This window comes from Typopeltis vanoorti, chromosome 14 (genome assembly GCF_054136105.1).
Source record: "Typopeltis vanoorti isolate ZY-2024b chromosome 14, IOZ_Tvanoo_1.0, whole genome shotgun sequence".
Classification (NCBI taxonomy): domain Eukaryota; kingdom Metazoa; phylum Arthropoda; class Arachnida; order Uropygi; family Thelyphonidae; genus Typopeltis; species Typopeltis vanoorti.
In genome coordinates this window covers 44641898-44667426 of record NC_143562.1, presented here as the reverse complement: position 1 = coordinate 44667426, position 25529 = coordinate 44641898, and the positions used below count along the sequence as shown (strand labels likewise).

General features: G+C 35.5%; 1 protein-coding gene across 2 annotated transcripts in view; it reads left to right on the top strand.

Moving 5' to 3' along the window:
* The window catches only part of Syn2 (Syntrophin-like 2), a 348707-nt gene extending 323861 nt beyond the window's left edge, over positions 1 to 24846 (top strand). For both annotated transcript variants that reach the window (XM_090403965.1, XM_090403966.1), the window contains exons 15-16: positions 11538 to 11648; positions 24700 to 24846. In XM_090403965.1, coding sequence (XP_090260091.1) covers positions 11538 to 11648; positions 24700 to 24801 — 213 coding nt within the window. In that variant the 3' untranslated portion in view covers positions 24802 to 24846. The remainder of the gene's footprint in view (positions 1 to 11537; positions 11649 to 24699) is intronic.
* Positions 24847 to 25529: the final 683 nt, after the last annotated feature.

The window sequence follows — 25529 nt, the reverse complement described above, 5'->3', positions numbered from 1 at the left end:
AGGATTCAATCATCAATTAACTTTTGCAGTCCCACTTTATACAGGCCGAAGTTAATATCATTTAAGGCTTCCACAAGGGCCGATAAAATTTATGAGTGGTGCAATGAAAGAGAATCAGGCATACACCAAATTGAAATCAATAAACAAAACGTTTAATGCAGGGTTATATAACATGTACATTAAGTATAACTTTGAAAACAAGATAATGCAAATCAACTTAGTTCAAATATTCATAACAAATATAAAACATTAGGCATCAGACATCCAGCTGTCAATTCTACATTCTTCCGAATAATTGAAAATGGTTCACACAGTTCAATGTTACAGAATTTTACAGTAAATATTCTTAAAGTAGAATTCTCTCATTCTCTCTTAGTCAACAAACACTTAATTTAATTGTGAGGCAGTTATTTCAAGGGGGAAACACTTTAAACCTCCAAACTTCGGCTATTTTTAGTAGAACGCCACAGTTAATAAGATATATCAGATGGAGCTAACTCTTATTTCTTCACGCTGAGGTACAAAAAAAAAGGACTGCTCTTACCGGGTTACACCCTTTTCACATTGGATTCACTATAGGCACACTTAAAACTGTAGTTAACTATTACTTTGAAGTAACACTATTCAAAAGAAATCTTCACTATAATAACTGAAATATTAAACATAAAGCTTCACAAAGCATGATGCATCGATTTAGGTAATCTACTTATTCCTTATTTTCTTTTATGCATTAAATTCAGCTTTGCACTATTCTTCCTCAAAACAATTGGAATTCGTTGTAATTTTAGAATTCCATAGAAATATTCCGAATTGCCTATTAATTTGCCGGTCCTTTCTTAATCTACTTACGGCATTTCCCAAATCCCTTTACTGCCACCCGTTACTTCACTCCTTGCTGTCCTGAATGCTTCTCCTCTCTTTACTTTCGTTTTCCAATTAAAATCGTTCATTCTTCCTGCCAAAATCCGGTTATAGCCAGTTCAGCTTACATCTACTGGCTTCATTCCATATCACAGCCGTTCACGTTCTAAACATGCACTGACTAAAAACAAACTCCGTTTCTCCTTCAGCAGCCAATCAAATGCATTCAGAAGAATTACATAAAATCACTCTTACATACAGAAATGAAAAGATATATCACAATTCATTTAGGATATATTTACAAGTTATATAAAGAATGTATACAGAATAAATAACTAAAAAAATTAACAATTATTATATCAATAAAAATTTAACAGTAAGTGTTTAATTTATAATTTACATAGGAGCAAACTTAGCTCAGGAAATACAATACATGTTAAATCGTGAATGAAGTATTAATAAATCATAAAATTCTTCATTCACAATTTAACAGAAGCACATACAGACCAGTGCATTCACCCAACGAGATGCCTCCCATACCATCACAGTACCTTCACCATAAGTGTCCCTTTCGTAGATGTTATAGGGATGATAATATGGCTCAGGTTTTCTCTGTAGGTCAGCATTCCCAGTATCACCTTGTAAAGCAAATCGGCATTCGTCAGTACTGACCCCATTGGTCTTGGATCCAGTTGATGTGGATCCTGGTCAATTTCAAATGATTTCACCTGTTGTATGAAGATAGGACATGCAGACTAACATGCAAAACCATCTTCATGAAGCCTTCTGCATACAGTGGAAGCAGATGCCAGTGTTCCTGTAGCTGATGAGAGGTCAGATCATAGCTGATTCAGTCTGGATTTGTTCACTTCAATTCAAACATTCTCTCCTGTGGTGTGAGGACACGGCATGCAGACTAACATACAAACCACCTTCTATCTTCTGCACACAGCAGAAGATAGAAGGACCTGCCGAACTTTATATAGTTTCTATATTCAGCATGAAACTCTTAGATTAGATTTCTATCTTTGAGTTTCTTATTCAGCTTTGAAATAATGTGGGATTTAATATCCCCTTAATTTAAATAACTTTTATGTCGCCGAATTGAAGCCTCTTGGCTCTTTATTTTAAATGATTTATTGGTACACCTTCTTTGGCAATTCATATAGCAGAGTATATGTAAGTTCTGTTCACTACCATCTTGGTATTATCCAGGTCTACCTACTCACTGACGAGACCTCAAAAAAAGGTTGAAATCGATCTGGGTAGTGACCTCTCATAATGTAGAACAGTAATACATTTCCTAGGGGCTGTTGTTTTTACATTATGGGTAAATACCAAGAACAGTGATCGGACTTGCTCCACCTTTGCAACGAGTTGCTCTGGCATTGCACTACCTGGTGTTGCCTTACGCTTGGACTCGCCGAACTTTATATAGTTTCTATATTCAGCATGAAACTTTTAGATTAGATTTCTATCTTTGAGTTTCTTATTCGACTTTGAAATAATATGGGATTTAATATCCTCTTAATTTAAATAGCTCATATAAAGATTCCTCTCGGCACAATGAGAATCAAATGCAGGTCTTTTCCACTCAAAGTGCACGATGTTCTGCTGTTCTTCCAATTGTGCTATGGAGGCTTCAAGAAAAGTGCCTCAGCAGGACTAGTTTCATCTCTTCCCTTGAACTGAGTGTGCTTTTGAATGTTATTCACATCATTAGCACTGCCACTGTCCGCTATACTAGCTGATAGACAAATTGTTCTTGACATTTCTAAAACATGTGATTGAACTTTGAAATTCTATACATATATATGTACAGTAATTTACTGTTTATCCAATCTCTTTGGGAAAGTGATTTTTTTTGTTCTGTGATTTGAAGGATCATTAACTTGAAGGAAGGAACGCTTTGTGTGCTGTAGGGAATTACTGCTTGGGGAAGAGGGGGTTGCATTAATGCTTTTCACATTACTGCGAAATTAAAATATAATCACCAAAGCTTTTTAGTTTCTTCAATTTGGAAAAAAAAAAAAAAAGTAGTAAAGAACATCTTCAGAATAATGGCTTTTTCACATTGAAGTAAACAAAAGAAGGTAGCCACTGAAGCAGGGAGAAAGAGTTAATCACAACAAACCACAAACAAAAATGGTAGTTTCATTTGTTATATTTAGTCTGTTTCTAATGGAAAGCCATTGTTTTCTTAAACTGTTTTAAGACATTACAGCTTAAATTTACTTCCTTAGTCAAATGAAGAATTCTAACAACCCTGCCACTTTACTGTGAAAGTTTCACTAAACTTTCACTAGTTTAGAAAAGAAAACAAAAGAGATTTCTGATAATTTTATAAACTGAAATGATAAATTATGGTCAATGAATCACAGGAGAATCCACAAGTTATGTTACAGATACTCAACCTTCTGTTCACTTTATTTTGTGGTATTTTCTTATTTTGTTATCATGAAAGCAAATAGTTGCCATTTTCTCTCTCTCTCTCTTCCCTCCCCATGCTCTCAACATAAACAAACATTTTTTTGTTCCTTTCTTTTAGTGTTTTAGTTAGTGTAATGCAGCTTATCTTGTATATTTATGTATGCTCCAGATGATGATCTTGATATGAAGATCGAAACGTCAGGATAATAAAAAAGAGTTATTTTAACATGGTTGTAGAATCCATAATTTCAAAAATGAATTATTTTTTTTATTTTTATTTTTTTGTTGTTGTTGAAAGTTCTTCCTCCTCATACAGCTGAGATTCTTCATCCAGTAAAAAGGTAGCAGTGAGCTCAATGTTGCATAGACCAGGTTGATAGCTTTTCACGAAGTGGGCACTCATAGTTAAAAAATCTCTTTCTCATCTGTCGTCCACATGCCATGCACATTTGGTAGAGTTGTTCTTTTGTATTCATTCTTTTTGTACTTGCAGCATAATGATAGAATTCTTTTATGTTATCTTTAGCTTGCAGAGCCAGTTTCTTTTCATACTCAGACTTAGCTTTCCATACAGCATTTGTAACTCTTTTGGCCTACTCCTTATAATTTTCATAACCAACATCCTCCTTATGCACAGTAGTCCTTCCACATCGTCTTTTTTCTTATGAATCTCTTGCTTAATAACATTTACGCATCCATTTCACTCCTACCATGTTTATTCTTTTGAACTTTAGAGACACATTTCAATATTGCATGATTAAATCTTTTTTAATGCTTCCCATACAACTGTCAATATCCTTCCTAACCAATAACTGATATCATTGGCAGAACCAAACACACTCCACAGTTGTCACAATTTCTTGCTTGGTAGTTCAGCATCTCACATTATCATGATCACTGTCAGCAACCAGGCACAGAATAGTTAAGTCTTTAACTGAAATGCACTCTGACACTATAAGTAGATCTAACACTCTTTGACCATAGGTTCCTTCTGTCACATTCTGCTTGAGGAAAGTTGTCTCGCACCACCTCAATAAATTCAGTTTTGTTCTTCTCGTGAGATTTCATCACTATCCGATTAGTGTTTGGATAATTAGTCTCCCATTATGATTACTCATGTTGCCCCCATTATCTTTATTTGGTGATGCATTTCTTCATCACTAGCAACTAATTGACTAGATCTGTAACAGTGTTGGATTCTGATTATGTAGAGATTAAAGTAATTATTATTTGCTTCAGAATCCAACATGATCTTCCATCACAGAGGCTAGACTTATAAATATTATTTAATGTAAACAACTTATTTTACAATTTAATATTCATATAACTACTTTAATTTTGTCATATCTAATTATTTAATCAAAGATATATGTATTAGTAGTGATAAGACTATATTAAATATTAAGCTATTTTAATTATTACTATGTTAATATTATAAGAACTTGTATTTGATAATTTAACTGCGCATTAATTGAAATGTAAATATTTTCTATTTATTCCTATTTGTAGAAATTTAACATTATGTAATAGCTCAATTTTATTATGTTTTGTTTTGTTGTCGTGGAAACGTATGTTAGATAGCTTCCACGTTTTGGAACACCACGTGAGGAGAAGATTTATTGAAAAGAGTTTTAGATCACGAGAACAGTTTAGGCTGGAACAACGGATATAAAAAGGAAAGAACGCTGAAATTAAGGGGGAGATTAGATTATTAAGAGAGAGAGAGGAGAGGATTGGCATTAGGTTGGAATCGGAGCATTCGGCATTGGGAATCATAGTGCGATAATAGCGAGTCGGCAAGTCACTCAAGCAGCTAATAAAGTCTATTAGTCGAGAAGCAGTTAGCTAATAAGTTGTAGAATAACAATTATAGCTACGGAAGACAGCTGAGTGACTACTAAATAGACTAGTATCTTGAAATAAAGACTAAATAGACAGAATCTTGAAATAAAGCACGGAGTTACTAGAGTAGTAGAGGCTGTAAAATTGAAGTTTACCGATAGCTGTGTTTGGAATTGTAGTGTCTAAAGAATTAATTAATTGCCAGAAGAATGAACAACTGTGCATATAAAACCTCAAGTTAAGAATTATTGTGTGTTGCCCTAATTCATAAGTGATCAGTAGTATTCCATGCAAGAACGTTTATTTATGTGTATAGTGACCGACGATTAATTCAGTTATTGCTTAGAAGATTTATTTAATGAGTGCCATTTACTGTTTAAAGTGTTTACAGTTATAAAAAGTGTATATGTTTGTATAAGTAGATGAAGATAGAAGATTATCGGTAAGATTATTCCAACCATTAATATTTCTATACAGAGAAGTGTGCGAGTTTCATCCTAGAATTTCCTTATATTAACAGTAACTATTGCGGAGAATTAGCTAAAGTGTATATTTAAAAGTGTTTGTTTGTGAAGAGGTATTACTGCAATTTTTGTTGTATTTGGAACTTAAGGAACTGTGAGAAGCCTGTATTATAGAGATAACAGATTTACTATTGTATGAGTTGAATGATTGAATTTACCTGAGGAGTTAAAATGTTTGTGATATCTTAATTACTGACTTAAACTTAAGTGTAAAATTTGTGATTTTAAAATTAAATGTTGTTTTTGTTTATCTAAAGTTGTATTTTGCCTGAATCTCTTTTACTGCACCATTCATAAAATATTCGAACCAAAGCGGGTAAATTAAATAAGTCAAATATACTCGGCCAGTATATATTTTAACGAGAAATAGTTGAAGGTTGATTTTTCTTCAATTCTTGAACTAATTCAGATATAGAGTGGCGCAGTCTTTAAATATACATTTTCTCTATATTTGAATTAGAAATCAATTAGCACCTCTTTTTTTTTGTTAAGAACATCGTAGTGACTAACATGTCAGATCCAAGGTACAGATTAAGAAGAAGTAGGATCCAACAACAGCACTTCACTATATATTTTATCTTTTTTTTTAGATGCCACCTCACACAGATGTCTTCAAATTCACTGTCTCGTGGAAAACTGTTAACAATGTATTGTAGTGATAGGTCTCAACTCTAACTGGATTGAAATCATCCAATATCATTTAAAGCATGCACCTCCACCCTTCTACTATCCTAACTAAAAATACTGTATGTGTTACACTCGATAGTATGTCAGCCTCTGATAGCCAGGTTTCATTAATGCCTACAATCTGAAGTCCCAAATACTGAGCAAGGCAAAAACTCTACCTCTTTGTTTCTGATACTCCTAGCATTCATGTTCAGACATAAGTTATCTTCATTATTTTTTGTACACTCTTTTCTGTAGTCTGCCTGACAGTTGGACAACATGTAGATCTCTGCTGTTATCTAATGCCTTACTTATGCAGAGGTAGGGATGCTATGATAGGTGCTGGTGTCATATTTTATCAGAATTGTTACACTAAAAGAAAGTGTGTAGGTATGAATTTCACAAAGGTGTCAGTAACCAAACTACACTAAAATATCTTAATTTGTATAATCTCTTCTGTATCAGAACTGATGAAAAAAAAAAATAACACGGCTCAAGAATTGCTGATAAAGTATGCCAATGGATGCACTAAATTATTCAGGAGAACCACACAAGTTATTTACCATGATCACTATAGGAAAATAGAAGTGTAATTTTTACCTGCCGCTTGAAATGACTGCAGATTGCTCCAAAATGGTGGCACTTGAATGAATGCATATGATCTGTCATACTAACTGAGAGCATTTTTCTAGAAGCTGTGCAAGGGTGCTGAATAAGAATGAGAAATATTTTTTTTTACTTACAGAGTGAGTGATGCATGGATGGAATTAGAGTGTGAATAGGTTTAAGATTTTTGATAGATGCGATGCAAGCAGAGTTGATGAATCTGTGAACTCTGAGGAATAGGTCAACCAACTTTATAAATTCATAAACCAGAAAATAATATTTTCTTACATTCCCTAATATATTTGTGGGGGGGGGACATTTATTCAGCTTGATCTCATCAGAATTGTTTGTCATTCAAAAATGTGATATTTTGGCTATGGCACTTGATAGGATACTACATGAAAGGCTGTTGCATAAACTTAAGAATATGGATAATAATAATAAATTTAGTTTAATCCTTTTTCCAAGTGTGTGCAAACAAAGTTTGCACCTGAAAGTATCTTCAGGACTGGGGTAAAGTGGTACAACACCGGGCGACTCTTTGCAAAGGTGGAGCAAGCTACCAACACTCCTATCTCAGTATCTCCCATACTGCAAAACATCTCCTTGCAGATATGTATAATGGTATGCATTAAGGAAAGGGCCACTACCCAGACTAGTTTCCACCTTTATTGAGGTCTCTTCAGTGGGAGCCAGGCCCAAGTGGAGATACCAAGGCAGAAGCATTAGCAAAGTCATCTCCTCCTATAGGAGCTGCCAAACGATGTGCCACCTTTTTATTAAATTACTCTGGATTTAGAGAAAGATGTTGAAAGTTTATTTTTCACTTGGTCAGACTATAATCTGTAACATAGTTTGACCAAGTGAAAAATAAACTTTCAACATCTTTCTCTAAATCCAGAGTAATTTAATAAAAAGGTGGCACACCATTTGGCAGCTCCTATAGGAGGAGATGACTTTGCTAATGCTTCTGCCTTGGTATCTCCACTTGGACCTGGCTCCCACTGAAGAGACCTCAATAAAGGTCGAAACTAGTCTGGGTAGTGGCCCTTCACTTAATGCATAACATTATACATATCTGCAAGGAGATGTGTTTTGCATTATGGGAGATACTGAGATAGGAGTTGGTAGCTTGCTTCACCTTTGCAAGGAGTTGTCCGGTGTTATACCACTTTACCCCAGTCCTGAAGATACTTTCAGACGCAAACTTTGTTTGCACACACTTGGATAAAGGATTAAACTAAATTTATTATAGTCTGACCAAGTGAAAAATAAACTTTCAACTTCTTAAGAATATGGAATTGGAATATAAATTATCTGCTTGGATAAGTGGATGGCAGATGCATAGGTATCACAAATAATTAAAATAAAAGTCCCACCCCCAGTTATTTCTTTTGTTTCTTTTAGCAGCATATGTGCATTATTTAACTAATTAAAATTGTATTATATATAGTTTACATTTTTATTAATAAATAATACTAATAGTATACTAATAATCATATAGTTTACATTTTTATTGATAAATAATACTAATAGTATATTAATAGTTATATAGTTCTGGGAGTCGCTTAAGAGTCGAAACCAAATAACTAGGAGGAGACCTCCACATCACATTTCAGGAATGTGGAGAACTGACTGGGGCCTCTGACATAATGTCCAATCCTCACCTTCATGTGGTGTATCCCATTAATAGATATCTACTGGGTATTGAATGAGGATGATAATTTGGAATTTACCTGACCAAATTGTACTTTTTTGCTTAAACGACAAATATATATGATAGTACAACATGGTGAGGTTTCATGCCCACTGTAGCATTGCCCAGTTAAACGAGGCCTCTCCCCACCCCCACCCCACCCCATGCTGTTTTTAGCAGGGAACCAAGGCAAGCAGTGAAAAGTCAGCTACTATAACAAGCTCCAACTCAACATCTAGAATAAGAATAAACCCAACATCAGAAGAACTGAAGATAGGAACCATCAATATAAGAAGTATTAATGGATAGGATGTCAAACTTTCAGAAGAATTGAAAAAATACCATGTGGACATAATTGGCATTACTGAGACAAAAACAGGCGAGATCTTACTAAATAAATAATAAATACAGGATGCTATTTTCAGGCAATAACGATCAAGGAAAGGAAAGAGTAGCGATAGCATTCAAATGACAAACCTGAAGATAAACTTCTTGATTGGAGGGCAGTTTCAAGAAGAGTTATCTGCACAAACTTCAAAATGGGGAAATAGACAATTAAATTTATTTGTGCCTATGGTCCCACAGAAGATTCTTCTAAGGAAGAAGTGCAGGAATTTCTTGAATTACTAAAACAGGCAGCTGACATAAAGAAAATGGAAAAAGTGGTCCTTGTTGGAGACCTAAACAGCAGAGTAGGAAATGAATTAGACCAGGCATATAGGAACATTTTGGGAAAATTTGGAGAAAAGGGCAAAACACAAGAAATAAGAAAAACCTCATTGTCTACATCATTGTTGATAGTGATGTCATAATGCTGGTTCAGGATACAAGAGTGTACAGACGATTCGAAATTGAAAGTGACCATTACTTAGTACTAATCAGGATAATAATAGTAAGTATTTACTGGACTTCTGTTCAGAACATGGACTAGTAATTACTAACACCATGTTTCAACATAAAGATGTGCATAAAGATGTGAAGCGGCTAAAGAATTGTCAGTGCCCTTGACCATTTTGTTTAATTTGAGCCTCGGGTCTGGGTCAGTCCCAAGGGGGTGGAAAGAAGGGAAAATAGTTCCGCTGCATAAAGGTGGTTCCAAGGCTGCTGTTGAAAATTACCGGCCAATCAGCATAACAGAAATCGTTATCAAGGTCTTGGAGAAAATAGTCAAGAGGAAAATACAAGATTGGATAGATGAAAATGGGATACTCTATTGGGGACAGCATCGTTTTGTGAAGGGCAGGTCGTGCCTCAGTAACTTGCTCACGTATTATAACACAGTGACGGCTGAACTGGATAAGGGTAATAATCCAGTAGAAGTAATCCAGTAGAATCACTGTAAACCCTAATGGGTTTACAGTGATTCTACTGGACCTTGCTAAGGCCTTTGACAGGATACCACATGGAATTCTAATCAGTAAAATGCAGCATATGGGGATGGATATAGGGTTGGTGGGATGGATAGGAGGGTGGTTGATGGAGAGATATCAGAGAGTGGTTTATTCAGGAGTAGAGTCCACAAGATGGTCTGTGACTAGTGGTGTGCCACAAGGATCCGTTCTTGGATCACTGCTGTTTAATTTGTTCATTAATGATATAGGAAAGGATCTGAGAGGAACAGTTCATTTGTTTGCAGATGATGCAAAGTTGGGTAGGGCAATAGTGAATGCAGATGATGTCAAAATTTTGCAGGATGATTTGGATAGATTGGAGGTCTGGGCTAAGGAGAATGGATGTCAATTTAATGTGGCAAAATGTAAGGCTATACATTTTGGATTGAAAAGATTAGCAGCAGTTTACTACATTGGTGGAACTGTACTCCAGGAAATTGATGAAGCACGAGATTTAGGAGTGTTGGTGGATAAGGAGTTGAAGTTCAGTGGGCACATTGCAAAAGTGGCCAAATCAGCTCATCAAATCACTTGGTTGCTGAAGAATATGTTGACAAGCAGAGACAAGTATGTTATTGTTCCTCTGTATCGAGCCTTGATAAGACCCCATCTCGACTACTGTGCCCAGATTTGGTCACCTAGGTTTCTTCTTGATGGGGGAGGAGGTTGAGAGGATCCAGAGGCAAGTGACCAAGATGATAGCAGGTCTATGGAATGAACCTTATGACAACAGGTTGAAGATTTGTGGGTTGCAGAAATTGGTTGATAGGCAGAAAAGGGGAGATATGATATGATTAGGGGAAGTGGTTGTCCACTTCCCCTAGACCTACCTGGTGTATACTAGGTCCCTTGTAGCTGTAAATTGTCCTACTTTGGCCAAACAGGCAGGACAGCAAATATCAGAATCTCAGAACACGAGGATTACATCCGATTTCACCAGTACAGCCACTCTGGGCTTGCAGACCATGCTCTGGATACTCGCCACAGAATAAGATGGAAGAAAGCCACAGTAATACACTGCAGCAAGTTCAAACATGAAAGACTATTCATGGAATCAGCCTCAGCCCCTTAGGAACATGCCAAACCTCAACAAATTTGGATGCATGAGACTGCCCCAAATTTGGGAAACATTTATCAGAAGAACTTCAGCCCAAAGGCCAAGAACTACCAATATAGCCCGCTAGGGGGGCACCATCAGGACTTTAGGAAAACGTTAGCTTCCTAGGTTCGGTCCTCATTTGCTGTTATGTAGTACTTGTGTGCACTTGTCTTTGTATTAAGTTCCCAAGAAGATGGCAACGTGACGTTTACCGAAATATCGGAAAGTATATATTAAAGTTTTTTTAATTTATATTTCTAGTATACGCTGTCATTTCCTTAATTATTAGTTATCATGAGACAAATTTTGGGAAAATTTGTCTCATGTGAATTGTATCATGTTTATTTGAAATATGAAAGCCCTTTTTTGAGTGTATGCTTGTATAGCCTTTACTAGTGAATAATGATATTCTTTCTTTATAGTGTTATGCATGGAGGTATCGATTTTCTCAGCTAAAAGGGTCTTCAGATGATGGTAACTCCAAGCTAATTTTACACTTCCAGAATTTAGATACAAAAGAAGTAGAATCAAAAGTAAGTTAAGGACAGTACTTTATTATTATTACTTTTTTTTTCACGTGTATTCTTTAACATCCACTGAACTAACTATATTAGAGGTATTAGTATTGCTATAATTCCTAATGGCAGCAAAAATTGCTATGTTAAAAATGTATAAAACTTCATTCTGTAAATAGCATGCAAATCCCACTATGAGAATGGATGTGTTGAATATCTTTAGTCATTAGATGAATTTCATCGCCTGCTCTTTGAAACCAAATTCAAATCTAGAACACAGAAACTTAGTTCTGTGTTTAGCCTTGAGCAAAGCTGCTAGATTATTTAACCTTTAGCACTACTGAGATCATCCGGCAAAATTTCTATATCATCTTTATCAATATTTATTGCTCTCCTCAGTTTAGCATCATCAGCAAACAACTGGATATTCCTCCTGAAATCAAGGAAAACAATGAGCGACAAACCACATGGAAGCAGTGGTCATGTAATCAACCTATCTAGCCACAGCCTAAATAATGGTGAACTTTCACTACTTAATAAAGGCATAAACTTTGCAATAGTACCTAGAACTATTAATAAACTGGATGTTATATATGACTTAGAAAGAAGCATCAAATTTCTTCCAAATAATATAGCTGATAAAAATTTGTTTAGAAACCAGTAATGTTTTGAATAAAATTAAAGCTGTATGTAGTAATCTCACTAAAACAGAACTAGCAGCATCAAGTCATTAAAAGCTAATAAGAATATACTTGTAACAAAGGCTGACAAAGGTAATGCTATGGTCATCCTAAACAGAACTGCTTACATTCTTCAAATGAATCAATTAGTCTCTGATAGCAGCACTTATCAACTTGTGAACTATAATCCAACTAACAGGATTAAGAAGAAAACTGTTAAAAACATTGTGACCCTATTATGCTTTCTCTTCCATAATATATGGGGTTCCCGAAGTACATAAACTTAACATTCCACTTCAGCCAATAGTTGAAGGTATAGACAGCCTTAATTATTGCCTAGTCAAGAAGTTAGTGTCAACACTTAAAGAGTTGGTAGCTCATTTCCCCTCCTATATAAAGAACACACAACACTTCTTAAGCAAAGTTAAAAACATAATGCTCAGCAAAGATGATTTATTAGTCAGTTTTGATGTTTCTGCACTTTTCACAAATATCCCAATCACTGACACAGTTCTTCTCCTACAAAACAAATTTCCACCGGATGTTATGGCTCTCTTTGCTCATGTACTATGTTCTAGTTACTTCATGTGGCAAAATAATTTTTACCTACATAAAGAAAGTACAGCCATGGGCTCATCACTATTCCCCCACCCCCAATTGCTTACTTTTATATGGAAGCTTTTGAGCAATATGCTCTAGATTCCTTTACTTTAAAACCTACAGTTTGGCTTAGATATGTTGACAATGGTTTTGTTATCTGACCACACAGGCCACCACACTTTAAACACTTTCATAATGATGTTTATTTTCTTGATCATCTAACTAGAGTTTAATAAATATTTATTAGTTAACATTTGATCCATTTCAAATAATTTACTCTTTAAACACTTTCCTCAGCCACCTAAACAAACAACATGAGTGCATACAATTTACTATTGAAATTAAAAATCAAAACTCGCTTTCTTTCCTGGATACACTGGCGCACATCTTCTTCAGCCAGTCTATCCTTCACTGTCTACCGCAAGCCTTCACATTCTGCCATATGTGTATGTGCTAACACTTATCCACCACCCTTCACAAAAACTTGGAGTCATTAACATCCTCAAAAACAAAGCTATAACAATTTGCTCTAATGAACAAGCTCTTAAACAAGAATTACAAGTTATTAGCAATGCATTTATAAATAATGGCTAATAGCAAAAATACCATCAATAAAAGTTCCTCATAAAATATAACATCAAAAAATGCATATAATATAGATTACAGTAAAACCATAGCTATCCCATACATTAAAGGGTTATCAGAAAAATAAATAGAATTCTAAACCATTACAATCTTAATGCTGCTTTTAAACCACCTATAAATTTAAAAAACATATTCAACTCCTCCAAGGATCTTGGTCCTTGGCACCTGGGGTATACCATATCCATTGTACCTGTAGCTTACCTTATATCGGTGAAACTGGACACACAGTTTCTATTTGTAAAAAAGAACAAATGACACATTTAATTTAACAATTTTGGTAAAGCCTCTCAGGTCATGCTCTTAACACCCTACACCAAATTGGAAAAGTACCTGTTCCTTACATCATATGAAAACCTAGTATGAACACAAATTTAAAGAAGCCTGTGAAATTTTGTTCAACCATCCTAATCCTAACAATAATGGTTGCATAAAAATCCCAAGAATTTGGATGACACACATTCAGCCCACTTAAGCTCAAGTTTTCCAGCAAACCCTTACTTTAGGACTCTAAGCAATAATTTCAGCTCTTATTGGCCACCATCTGTACTGTTTTGTTCTAATTTATGTGAGTAATTATGTTAGAGCATGTTGCTCTCTAGCTTAATATATCTCTTAATAATTTATAACACCAAATATATAATAACAGGACTGTAGCTTTCAAGTAAGGTTTTTTTTTCACCAGAGGTTAGACCATTAGTTTTAACAGTTGACCAAGTTACTGTGACTTTAAGCATGCCATGTAGCTTGTTTCTCACACACGCACTGTTTCTTTCTTTATTTTCTTTTTCATGTCTTAATTTTCAGATTTTCAAAGGTGATTCTAGACAATTGTTTGCAACAATTTAACTTTGAAATATTCAGCATTAGACTGCTTTAAAATGAAAAGTACAATAAAAATATCCTCCATAATTTGCACATTTTTCATAAAAAGGTGTAAAAGCATGCTTTTTCAATAATTATGTTGTGAACTCAGCGAAATAAGCCATGAAGGTGTTCAACCACTTAAAGTTTACAAATTAAAGATACCAAATATCTTCAGGACTGGGGAAACTCAGGTAAAGGTGGTATGACTTCACATCACTTGCCTTGGTATCCCATAATGCAAAGCACTTCTCCTTGCAGACATGTATAATGCTATGCATTATGGGAAGGGTCACTACCCAGACTGGTTTTGACCTTTATTGAGGTCTCATCAGTGGGAGTCAGACCCAGTGGTGATACCAAGGTTGAAGTAATAAAGAAGTCATATTTTCATATACGAGTTGCCAGTGAACAAGCTCTATCAAAGGTGTCGCACCTTATTATTGAAATACTCTGGATTAGAGATGGTTAGTTGTTGAAAGTTTTTCCACTTGGTTATACTATAAATTAAATTTACCATGAAATTATATACTTGGTTTAATCCTTTATCCAAGTGGAAGCAAACAAAGTTTACACCTGAAGTATCTTCAGGATTGGGGCAACTCGTAAAGGTGGTATGACTTCACATCACTTACCTTAGTATGATCCTTCCCATAATGCATAGCATTATACATGTCCACAAAGGAGATGTGCTCTGCATTATGGGATACGAAGGCAAGTGATGCGAAGTCATACCACCTTTACCACGAGCTGCCCCAATCCTGAAGCTACTTCAGGCGCAAACTTTGTTTGCTTACATTTGGATAAAGGATTAAACCAAGTATATAATTTCTTGGTATCTTTAATTTATAATATAACCAAGTGGAAAAACTTTCAACCACTTAAAGCTTATTCTCTGAGGGCTGAAAAAAATAAATACATAAGTAAGACTGCAGTGCTGGTTTACCATAACAGTACTGTTTTTCAAAAGTTTCCATTTTAGAAAATTATTGGAATGTTCAGTGAAAACCTTTTTCCCCAGACCTTGGGGAAGAGGAGGAGGAGCACATACTTTAAAATGAGTCACTGAATTTCACTGAATACCTTTATGGGTTATTTCAGTTTCATAAGGCAGTTTATTCAAAAACTTTTTACACCTTTTTTATGAGAAATGTTCCATTATTTCTATGTTAATAATCTGCACTTATATACAGTAAACTTTTCAACTTAATTAGGTTCTTTGCTATATAACACAGAGATATTATTGCTGTAAGTAGTACATACAGGCTTCTCAGGGAACTGAAAGACTCATAAAGGAGGGTCTCTTAACTTGTCACAGATTGCTTAAATATTTCTCTCCTTAAACATGTTCATCAGTGTATTATTGCACACTCACTACAATCTCCAAGTAGCCAGAACTCACATTCATATCAACCCCCCCCCCCATTCAGCTTCCAGGGATGATCCTGAGTTCTATCTCTCTCTGCCAAATGCTCTAAAATCTCATTTGTATCAATAATACTATACTTCTATCATATCTTCTCTCCTATGGTTCTCAAACTTTGAAGGTTATAATCCTTTATACGTCCCCTTATTCACAATTTTGTAGGCCAGATGCCATTTGGTCATGTCATTAAGACAATACTTTTGAAATGGCCTTATCCAAAATGTGTAACTGTACACTTAGCAGCACAAAATTTTTATTTAGTGTCATATACTCAGTTGGTTCTGCAGGAATTCTCTATTCCTTTATCTCTCCTCCCCCTCCCCCCCCCCCCGAGCTTGCATCATCAGTATATAACTTATCAAACTCTACTTTATATTTCAAAAAATATTAATAATAAAAATAAATAAAATTATGTTTCCTCTACCATTTCTGATATCATTAATATACTAGTTAAGCAACAGGATCTCTGTAGTACACAACTGATAACCCTCCTGTTAGACTCAGCATCTCCATATATCATTTTCTGATGCCTGTTAGTCATCCACTTTCCTGTCTACATCACAAGCTTGTTTTATATACCCATCCTGTCAAATGCCTTGGCAAAACCTAGAAGCATCATAGTAATTCCCTTTGTCCCTGTCACTCTGTTATAGAATATGAGTACATTGATAATCTTTAATAAAGCCATGTTATACTTGATAGAGGATCAAGGTTCTGTCAACCTACCTCTGAATGCAGATGCTAATTATCCTCTCACTTTAATGACCAATCCAGAGATACTAATTGATCTGTAATTTTGACTGCTTCTGTCCTAATAATATAAAATTTTCTAATGGAATTATCTTGTCCTCCTTCCACCCATTAAGAATTATGCTTATGCTGAGACTCAAGATGAACAACCAAGCTCAGAGATTTTGCTAATTCTCTTCCACTCCACATTCCTTTAGTACCCATCCCCCATCCATGCTGATATCCCATCCAATCACATCACTGTTCAGATCCAACTTTTGCAATAACTTTAATACCGCTAACTCATCAATGTCTATTCTTTTGTCCAGTTTCCTTCAGAGAGCTAATGGGTCTGCCTAGAATGAATACATTATTAAAGTGTTCACTTAACAACTTAGCCTTTTCTAGTGCATTGAGTACTTTTCCAACATCTGCATTATTATTAGTATTATTATTATGTGATACCTCCAGGGAGTCCAAAGACTCATTGAGGGAGAGTGTGCCAACACCATCGAACTATTGAAACCCTTATAACTCCTAGCGCTCAAACTTGCTTAACTTTTTGCTGAGCCATTAGTAGCAGGGGCTCTACCAATCGACCACCCTTTGCTGGCAAAATTAAACACCCAACGTGGGGTGTTGTAATAATATAATAATAATAATTACCTTTGTCAGACTTTGTTACAAGTATATTCTTATTAGCTTTTAATGACTTGATGCTGCTAGTTCTGTTTTAGTGAGATTACTACATGCAGCTTGAATTTTATTCAAATCATTACTGGTTTCTAAACAAATTTTTATAAGCTATATTATTTGGAAAAAATTTGATGCTTCTTTCTACGTCGTATATAACATCCAGTTTATTAACAGTTCTAGGTGCTATTGCAAAGTTTATGCCTTTATTAAATAGTGAAAGTTCACCGTTATTTAGGATGTGTCTAGATAGGTTGATTACATGGCCACTGCTTCCATGTGGTTTGTCGCTCATCGTCTTCCTTGATTTCAGGGGGGAATATCCAGTTGTTAGGCTAATGCATTCATTGAGGTTCTTCCTCCATGATCATTCTTCCTTTCACTTGCCAAATGGCAAAAGACATTCATTTAGACCTAGTTCTGTTCAGCTACCTTCTTTTAATGGTTTAATTTTGCCTTCGTCACTATAGCTAGCCTCCTTATATTGCTCCAGAGACTGGTCATCACCCTTCTCCTAATGTTGGATCCACAATATTTTGATTTTAAGCATCTATTGCTGTAAAGTTTTATTCATTTAAGCAAGTTGTTCTCCTAACTCTTGAGATTTTGTCACATACAGCTTTGCTCTGACATGACATTCTTTGACCACTTCCTATGCAATGCTAATTACTCTTCATGCAGTTCCTCATACCAAGGCACTGCTTTAAACTGCATTCTCAGTTTGTGGGGCACCTGATCATGGTGGAGGGGACCTTACAGTGATGATATTGTCCCTTTTCATCCTTCCTCTTTTTCTTTATTTTTCTTCCTGTACTCTTTGCTCCACTTCTCCTGAGTTTTTTTTTTACTATCCTTTCTTCTAGACTACCATCATTGGAATCTAATGCCCAGCTAAACTCTGCAATCCACACACCCTCAATCTATCCTCATAGGGAACATTCCACAGACCTGTTACAGCTTGTCACTTGTCTCTTAATCCTCTTCACCACCTCCTGATTCCCAAGAAATGCAAGTGACTAATTCTATGTACAATAGTCAACATGTGGCTGAATCATAGCCTTATAAAGCAGGATAATAACCTCCCTATCTTTACTTATCAAGGTGTTCTTCATCATCCAATAATCCTCTGAGCTATTTTGCCAACACCTGCAATATGTTGTCCGAATTCCAAATCTCTATCAACCATCACCCCCAAGTTCCCTGGACTCATCAATTTCCTGTAAACTAGCACTATTAATATGATTATATGATTTTTTATTTATTTATTCATATGGCATTCCCCCCCCCCGTCTTTATTGGGATGAGTTGAACCCCCTCGTGGGCGGTTGAGTATTTATGACTGTAGATCCATTTGTGTGTTCACGGGGCTGGTTTGTCTTCTGGGGGACAAAAAAGCCTGAGTTTCCAAGTGAAAAACCCTACCTTCCGTATGAGACCAGCTAACACCTTTAGTGGAAAGAGACCAGATAAAGGTTCCTCACATCAGTGATGGGAATCGAACCCAGGTCTTTCCAACCAAAGGGCCTCTTCTATACCAACTGAGCTATGGAGGCTCATTAATATGATAAGAAATGTGTAATCTTTTTTGCCAAAGTGCATTTCCTTACATTTTATGACATTGAATTGATAACCATTGTCCTTTTTCCACACTGCCAATTTATTTAAATCATCCTGTAAGATATCTACATCACCTTTATCAACTATTGCTCTCCCTAATTTTGCATCAGCAAACAACTAAATGTCTCCTTTCAAATCTTCTCTGCTATATCATTAATATACAAATTAAACAGAAGTCGTTCTAGTCGTCCCTGGGGCATTCCACTAATCACCCTCATTTGCCTTGATTCTACTCCATCATACACCACCTTCTGATGTCTATCAGTCAGCCATCCCTGCCACCAGTCTCATATCCATTCCTATTTGCTCCAACTTATGTAATAGTTTTCCATGCGGTATTCAGTCAAATGGCTTTGCAAAGTCCAGCAGTATCATGGTGTAGCCATTTCCTTTATCCAAATTTGCTGTCACCTTATTATAAAATGTGAATAAATTATGGAGGCAGGCATATGAAAATATGCATGCCTCAGTAATTCTCTGGGTTGGTCCCAAGGGGGATGGAAAGAAGGGAAAAATAGTTCCATTGCATAGAAGAGGCTCCAAGACTAAGGTAGCAAATTACTTGACCAATCAACATCTTCAAGATATTGGAGAAGTTGGTTAAGGGAAAAATCTTGGAATAGTTAGATAAGAATGGGATCTATATGGCGGACATCATGGTTTTGTGAAGGAGAGGTTATGCCTCAGTACCTTATCTTTTACAGTACAGTGACAGCTAAGTCGTATAACGATAATGGGTATATGGTGATTACTGCTGGACTTTGCAAAGGCTTTTGAGAGGACACCATATTTAATTCCGATAAATAAATTGCAGCACATGGGGATAGATATAAAGTTAATGAAGTGGATAAGAGGGTTGCTGATGGGGAAGATACCAGACAGTATTCAAGAGTAGAGTCCAGTAGGCCTGTGACTAGCAATGTACCATAGGGCTTTTTCCCCAGACCTTTATTTAATTTGTATTTTAATGATATAGAAAATGGTCTGAGAGGAAATATTAGTTGTTTGCTGATGACGCAAAATTGGATGCAGTAATAGTGTAATGATGATAAAATTTTACATTATGATTTCAACAGACTGGTAGTATGGACAAAGGAGAATGGATGTCAGTTAAATGTGACAAAATATAAAGTTAATTTGGAGTGAAAAAATTACCAGCTCTGTACCATATTCATGGAAAATTGTTCTCCAAGAAATTGATGAAGAGAGGGAGTTAAGATTTAGAGGACATATTACAAAGTGGTTGAAACAACTCATCAGATTACTTGCTTACTGAAGAACACCCTAACAAGCAGAGATAAGCAGGTTATTATACCTCTTTATGGGACCTTGATAAGGCTCCATCTTGATTACTGTGCACAGTCTAATCATCTGGGTTCCTTGGGAATGAGGAGGTGGAAAGGATCCAGAGGCAAATGACCAAGATGGCAGCAGCTCTATGGAATGAACCGTATGAGAACAAGTTGAAGATTTGTGGGTTACAGAAATTGGTTGATAATATGCAGAAAAGGGGTCATAAATAATTGAGACATACAAATTACTAAAATGCTTTTACAGGTTTAATGTAGAGAAAAATTTTTAGAACAGGTCTGGTGGTGGGAGATCTAAGAACCATCCTTGGAAATTGAGCAAAGATGTGAGAACTAGATATTTTGCTTGGAGAGTGAGGAATGAGTGGAATAGGTTGACAGAGTCTGTTGTAAGTGCCATGACTGTGAATGAATTCAAAGCAAAATATGATGATTTTGCACGAATATTGGATAGTGCTGAGTTAATGTTTAGTCTGTGAACTCCATGGAGTTGTGCATGCAATAATAATAAAAGTGAAACAGTGAGTAAAAGTGATATTTTTAATGCTATATCTGAGTGAGGATATTGATGTAACAACAGGAACTGATGTGAAAATAGAGAGTGAACCGGAAGTATTAAAGAATATTGCAGAACCTGTGTAAATATGACCATTGGATTAGATGGAATATGAGCTCAAATATTTTAAGGGTGTTCAAAGGAATTGGACACCCTTAAAATCTTGCCTCTAACTACGTTGTTTAACTTAAGTCTTAGCTCTTGTATAAAATCCCATGGGAGCGGAAGGAAGACAAAATGGTTGTGTTGGACAAAGAAGATTACAGGACTGTGGTAGCAGATTATAACAGACCAGTCTGTATCTCGGGAGTGATAAAAGTATTGGAAATGTTGGTAGACAGAATTCAGGAATGGACGGATAAAAATATGATACTGTGGGGGGAAGCATGGTCATGCCTTATTAATTTGCAAACTTTTTATAACTGTGATAGAATTGTACTCCAGGAAATTGAAGAAGCTAGGGATTTGGAGGTTGGTATATAGAGATCTTCATAAGGCATATTGCTAAGGTGGTCAGTATGGCCACCTTAGCAATAGGATTACTTGGTAACTGAAGAACACACTGACAAACAGAGATAAGGAAGTTACATTTCCCTTCATAAGGTTTTGATACAGCCATATCTGGATTACTGTGCACAAATTTGATCACCTGGGTTTCTTGGGAATGAGGAAATTGTGGAGAAAGTCCAGAAGTGAGTTACCAAGATAGTGAGTGGTCTGTGAAATGCTTTCTGTGAGGATAGATTGAGAGTTTATGGGTTTCAAAAGTTTGTTGATAATCAGAAAAGAGGGGGATGTGATAGAAACATATAAGTTACTCTAAAAGAGTTTTATAGGATTGATGCAAAGGAAATTTTTCAGCCCTTGGCTAGAGGGGATAGAACAAGAGATCCTCACTCGTATTAGAAGGTTTGTAATAACTAGAATTTTCACTTGTAGGGTAGTGAATGAGTGGAATGAGTTGCCGGAATCTCTTGTTACCAGTCACTGAATTCAAGGAGAGGTACGCTAGATATTGTGTGGATAGCTTGAATCTTATGTGATAAGTCCAAACTCCATAGAGGTGCATGTGTAATAATAATGAGGGGAGGGGATGATGATGGGAAAATTTGTGAATATATCTACCCATGCAGGTAGGTTTTCTGTAAACTGAGAACAAAATGTACTATTAGGAAGATGTGTGTGCATGTGTGAAATTTCTAGAAAGGACAGGCTATTGTTTTTTTTTTTTAATAGTGAACTAGATTCTGAGGTGTTGACTGTTGAGGTGAAGGAGGAATGAATGTAGTATGTCTGGTCTATGTGGCTAAATGGAAGACACATCATCAGTTTATCTTAGCCAGATAGATGATTTAAGAATAATAGTATCAAGAGCATGTTTTTCAAAATGTTACACATAAAAATCAGCTGGGGTCAGTGAGGGGAAAGCCCATTGCTGTACTTTATCTGACTGTATATAGTGTCTTTCCAAGTGAAATAACTGTTACTGATGGTGAAATTGATGAGATAGTAAATATCAAGAGGAAACATTTTTAAGTAATGGTATTAGAAATGATGATATTGGTGAATAGAAAAGTGATGTCAAAACTAACCCTGTTATCAGTACTGCTCAAAACTAAATTTTGGATTAAAGATTTGAAATGGGCAGAATTTTTTATGAGATGCAGGATAGTCATGTAAAAGAAAGGATTGGGGTCAGTAGCACCCTATGGGTCATAGAGAGTCGTTAGGTTTATGAATTTTGGGTACTTCATATATCTGGTGTGTTAATGGGGGGGGGGGGGGGGGGAACTAAAAGGTTTAATCTTTTAGTCCTTCACCAGTGTGAGACTGGGGATTAAAAATGGGTCATAATCTAAATATCTATAAGTAGTGTCATCTCCTAGCATGATATTCATTCATCCTTTTGTGATTTGTATATATTATTACAATTTCAATGTTGTATCCCTGATGTACCTGTGACAGACAAAATATTCATTGGAATCATTAAACCTCTTTTAATTCATTTTTTATGCTCTCTTCATCCATTAAACTATAGTTTGGATGATATTGATAAGAGTATGAATGGATAGACAATAGTAGTATCCAAGTGATGGTAGCTAAATAGAAGTGTGCCATAGGACTCTCTACTGCCACATCAAAGTCTAATGATTTGAGGGGAAATAACCAGGTATTTGCTTATGATACAAAACTCGGACAATAGTTAATAAGATGATGTAGAAATCCTGTCAGATGATTTAAATGGATTGACAATGTATTCAATGGGTAATGGTTGCCCACTCTGTATTGATAGAATTATACTGTAGGAAATTGAGAACACTAGGGAAAATAGTTCATAAGATCACTTGAATGCTGAAGAGCTGACCAGTAGAGATGAGGATATCGTTATTCCTCTGTATCATTAGACTTTGATGTGGCTACCAGAACAAAGATTTGATCTCTGGGGTATTTAGAGACAAGTGACTATAATTCCAATCAGCATTTTGCAGGTCCATGGAATGCGTATTATGAGAATAGACTAAAGGTTTTGTGAGTTACAAAAATTGGATGATAGGCAAAACATAGGAGATATATAGAAGCATATAAGTTACTAAAAGGGTGAGATTTATAGGATTGATGCAGAAAAACTTTTTCAGTATGTAACACAGTTGGGGAGAACAATGGATCATTCCTGGAAATTGTGTTAGAGTGTGGTTAGCCAGGGTCATGAGAACTACTAGGGACGTCCAGAAAGTAAGTTCCATTTTTAAATATTTTCACTGCAGCGCTGCAATCGCAGTGGTGCGCATGTGTGCTGAGTTTGTTGATTCCTTACAAGGCGTTGGTGCCATTTTCAGACATTCTCGCAGTTTCGTACGCTTCTTAGTGTGTGTTCGTAGTTAATGTCTAAGAAAATCAAATTGCCCGCCGCATGTGAAATTAGGTCAGTTATCCGTTTCTTGAATGCGAGGAATGTTAAAGTAGCTGAAATTCATCGGCAAATTATTGAGGTTTATGGAGAACACGCAATGGGTTCAAACACAACAACTTCTCTCCACCTTCGGCTGGGAACAATTCCATCATCCCCAATATAGTCCTGACCTCGTGCCAAGCGACTTTCACCTGTTCAAAGATCTGAAATCTTTCCTTGGTGGCTGGCCTTTTCAAAACGACGACGAGTCAAAGAATCAGTCAATACGTGGTTTGCGTCACAGACAGCAACCTTCTATGAAGAAGGTATACAACTCTTGGTGCCCTGTTATGATAAGTGCCTTGAACTATGGCAGAAATTATGTAGAAAAGTAGTGAAAGATGTCTACTTTAATTTCCAATAAAGTTTTTTTTTTAGTATATTTTTGTTTCAAAGACATCCCATCAGAACTTACTTTCTGGACATCCCTTGTAGATTTTTTTTTTTTTGCTTGGAATTAATCGAGTGAGTGGTCAGAGGTGGCTGTGAGTGCTTTGCTGGTGAATGAGTTCTAGGGAAAGTGTAATAGGTGTTGCATGAATAATAGTGAATATGAACTTCTTGCATTGAGTTTTTAGATTAAATTGAGATACCTGTGTAATAAATAATAATAGTAATATAATAATTTTTATGGCTATTTTTGCCTATTTTTGTTTAAGAGTACTCCTTTTTATGTCATTGGCATTTTACTCAATTTTTAGGGCATTACTGATATTTTAAAGACAAATACATGAAGAATAAATGGGAAGAATGATTTTGGACATACCTTTGTAGGAGGTTCCTGATTTCCATATATTCTTCATGTATCTGTCTTTAAAACATCACCAATGCCCTAAAAATTGGGTAAAAAGCCAATGACATTATAAAAAAGAGGTACTCCTACAAAAATAGGCAAAAATAGCCATAAAAAAATTAATATTTATTTAGAGGAGTAACACTGAAATTTTTCCAGAAATAATACCTATAATATAATAATAATTTCGTTTTCTTTTCTTGATATAGGAAGTTGAATGCCAGGTTCTGCAGAGTCTTCTGTATTGCATGCATGCCTTTCTTACTGCCAAAGTGGCATCTGTGGATCCAGCATTTTTGAGGGGATTGTGATTTCTACGAAATCATTATGACACAACAGAAAATAATTGTGGCTTATGTTTAAAACTAATCTTGATACACTATTCTCTTAAATTACTTATGGTCACACAACATTTTTGTTATTAATGGTTTATGCAGAGTGGTCATTGTTAAGGGTTTCTGTGTGACACTGCCAGCATTAGTAGTAACGTGTAATGAGTGAACTGTTCATGAAAGATGGATTTGAAATTCAGCTGCAAACTACTATTTAAGGATAAAACAAAGGTTTCATTATATATATATATATATATAGTTGTGTATGTGTATTGGTATTCATATAAAACAACTATGAAATATAGTGTGCTCTGTTAATAAAATTTTATAAAAGTAAAATCTAAACTATAATCATATATTGTTTTGATACAAATCAACTAGTTTTAATACAAAGCTAATTTTCTTTAAAAATAAGTTTAAAAGAATTTATGCACATTCTTTGAATGTTTTTATGAAAAATGAAAGGAATTTTTCTGGTATTACACTTTTTTACTTCTTTTTTATAGCGATTTTAGTGTAAGTCAGAAAAAATTAATCCCGTTATTAGAACAGAATAAAAAATGGTTTAAAGAAATATTAATTTTTCAGTAGTTCAACTGTCAGTGTGTCAGGAGCATTTGTATACTTACATACACATAACAGGCAATAAATATGAGAAGTATGTGACATGATAAATGTGATATGATAAGTAAGCTAGCAAAAACCAA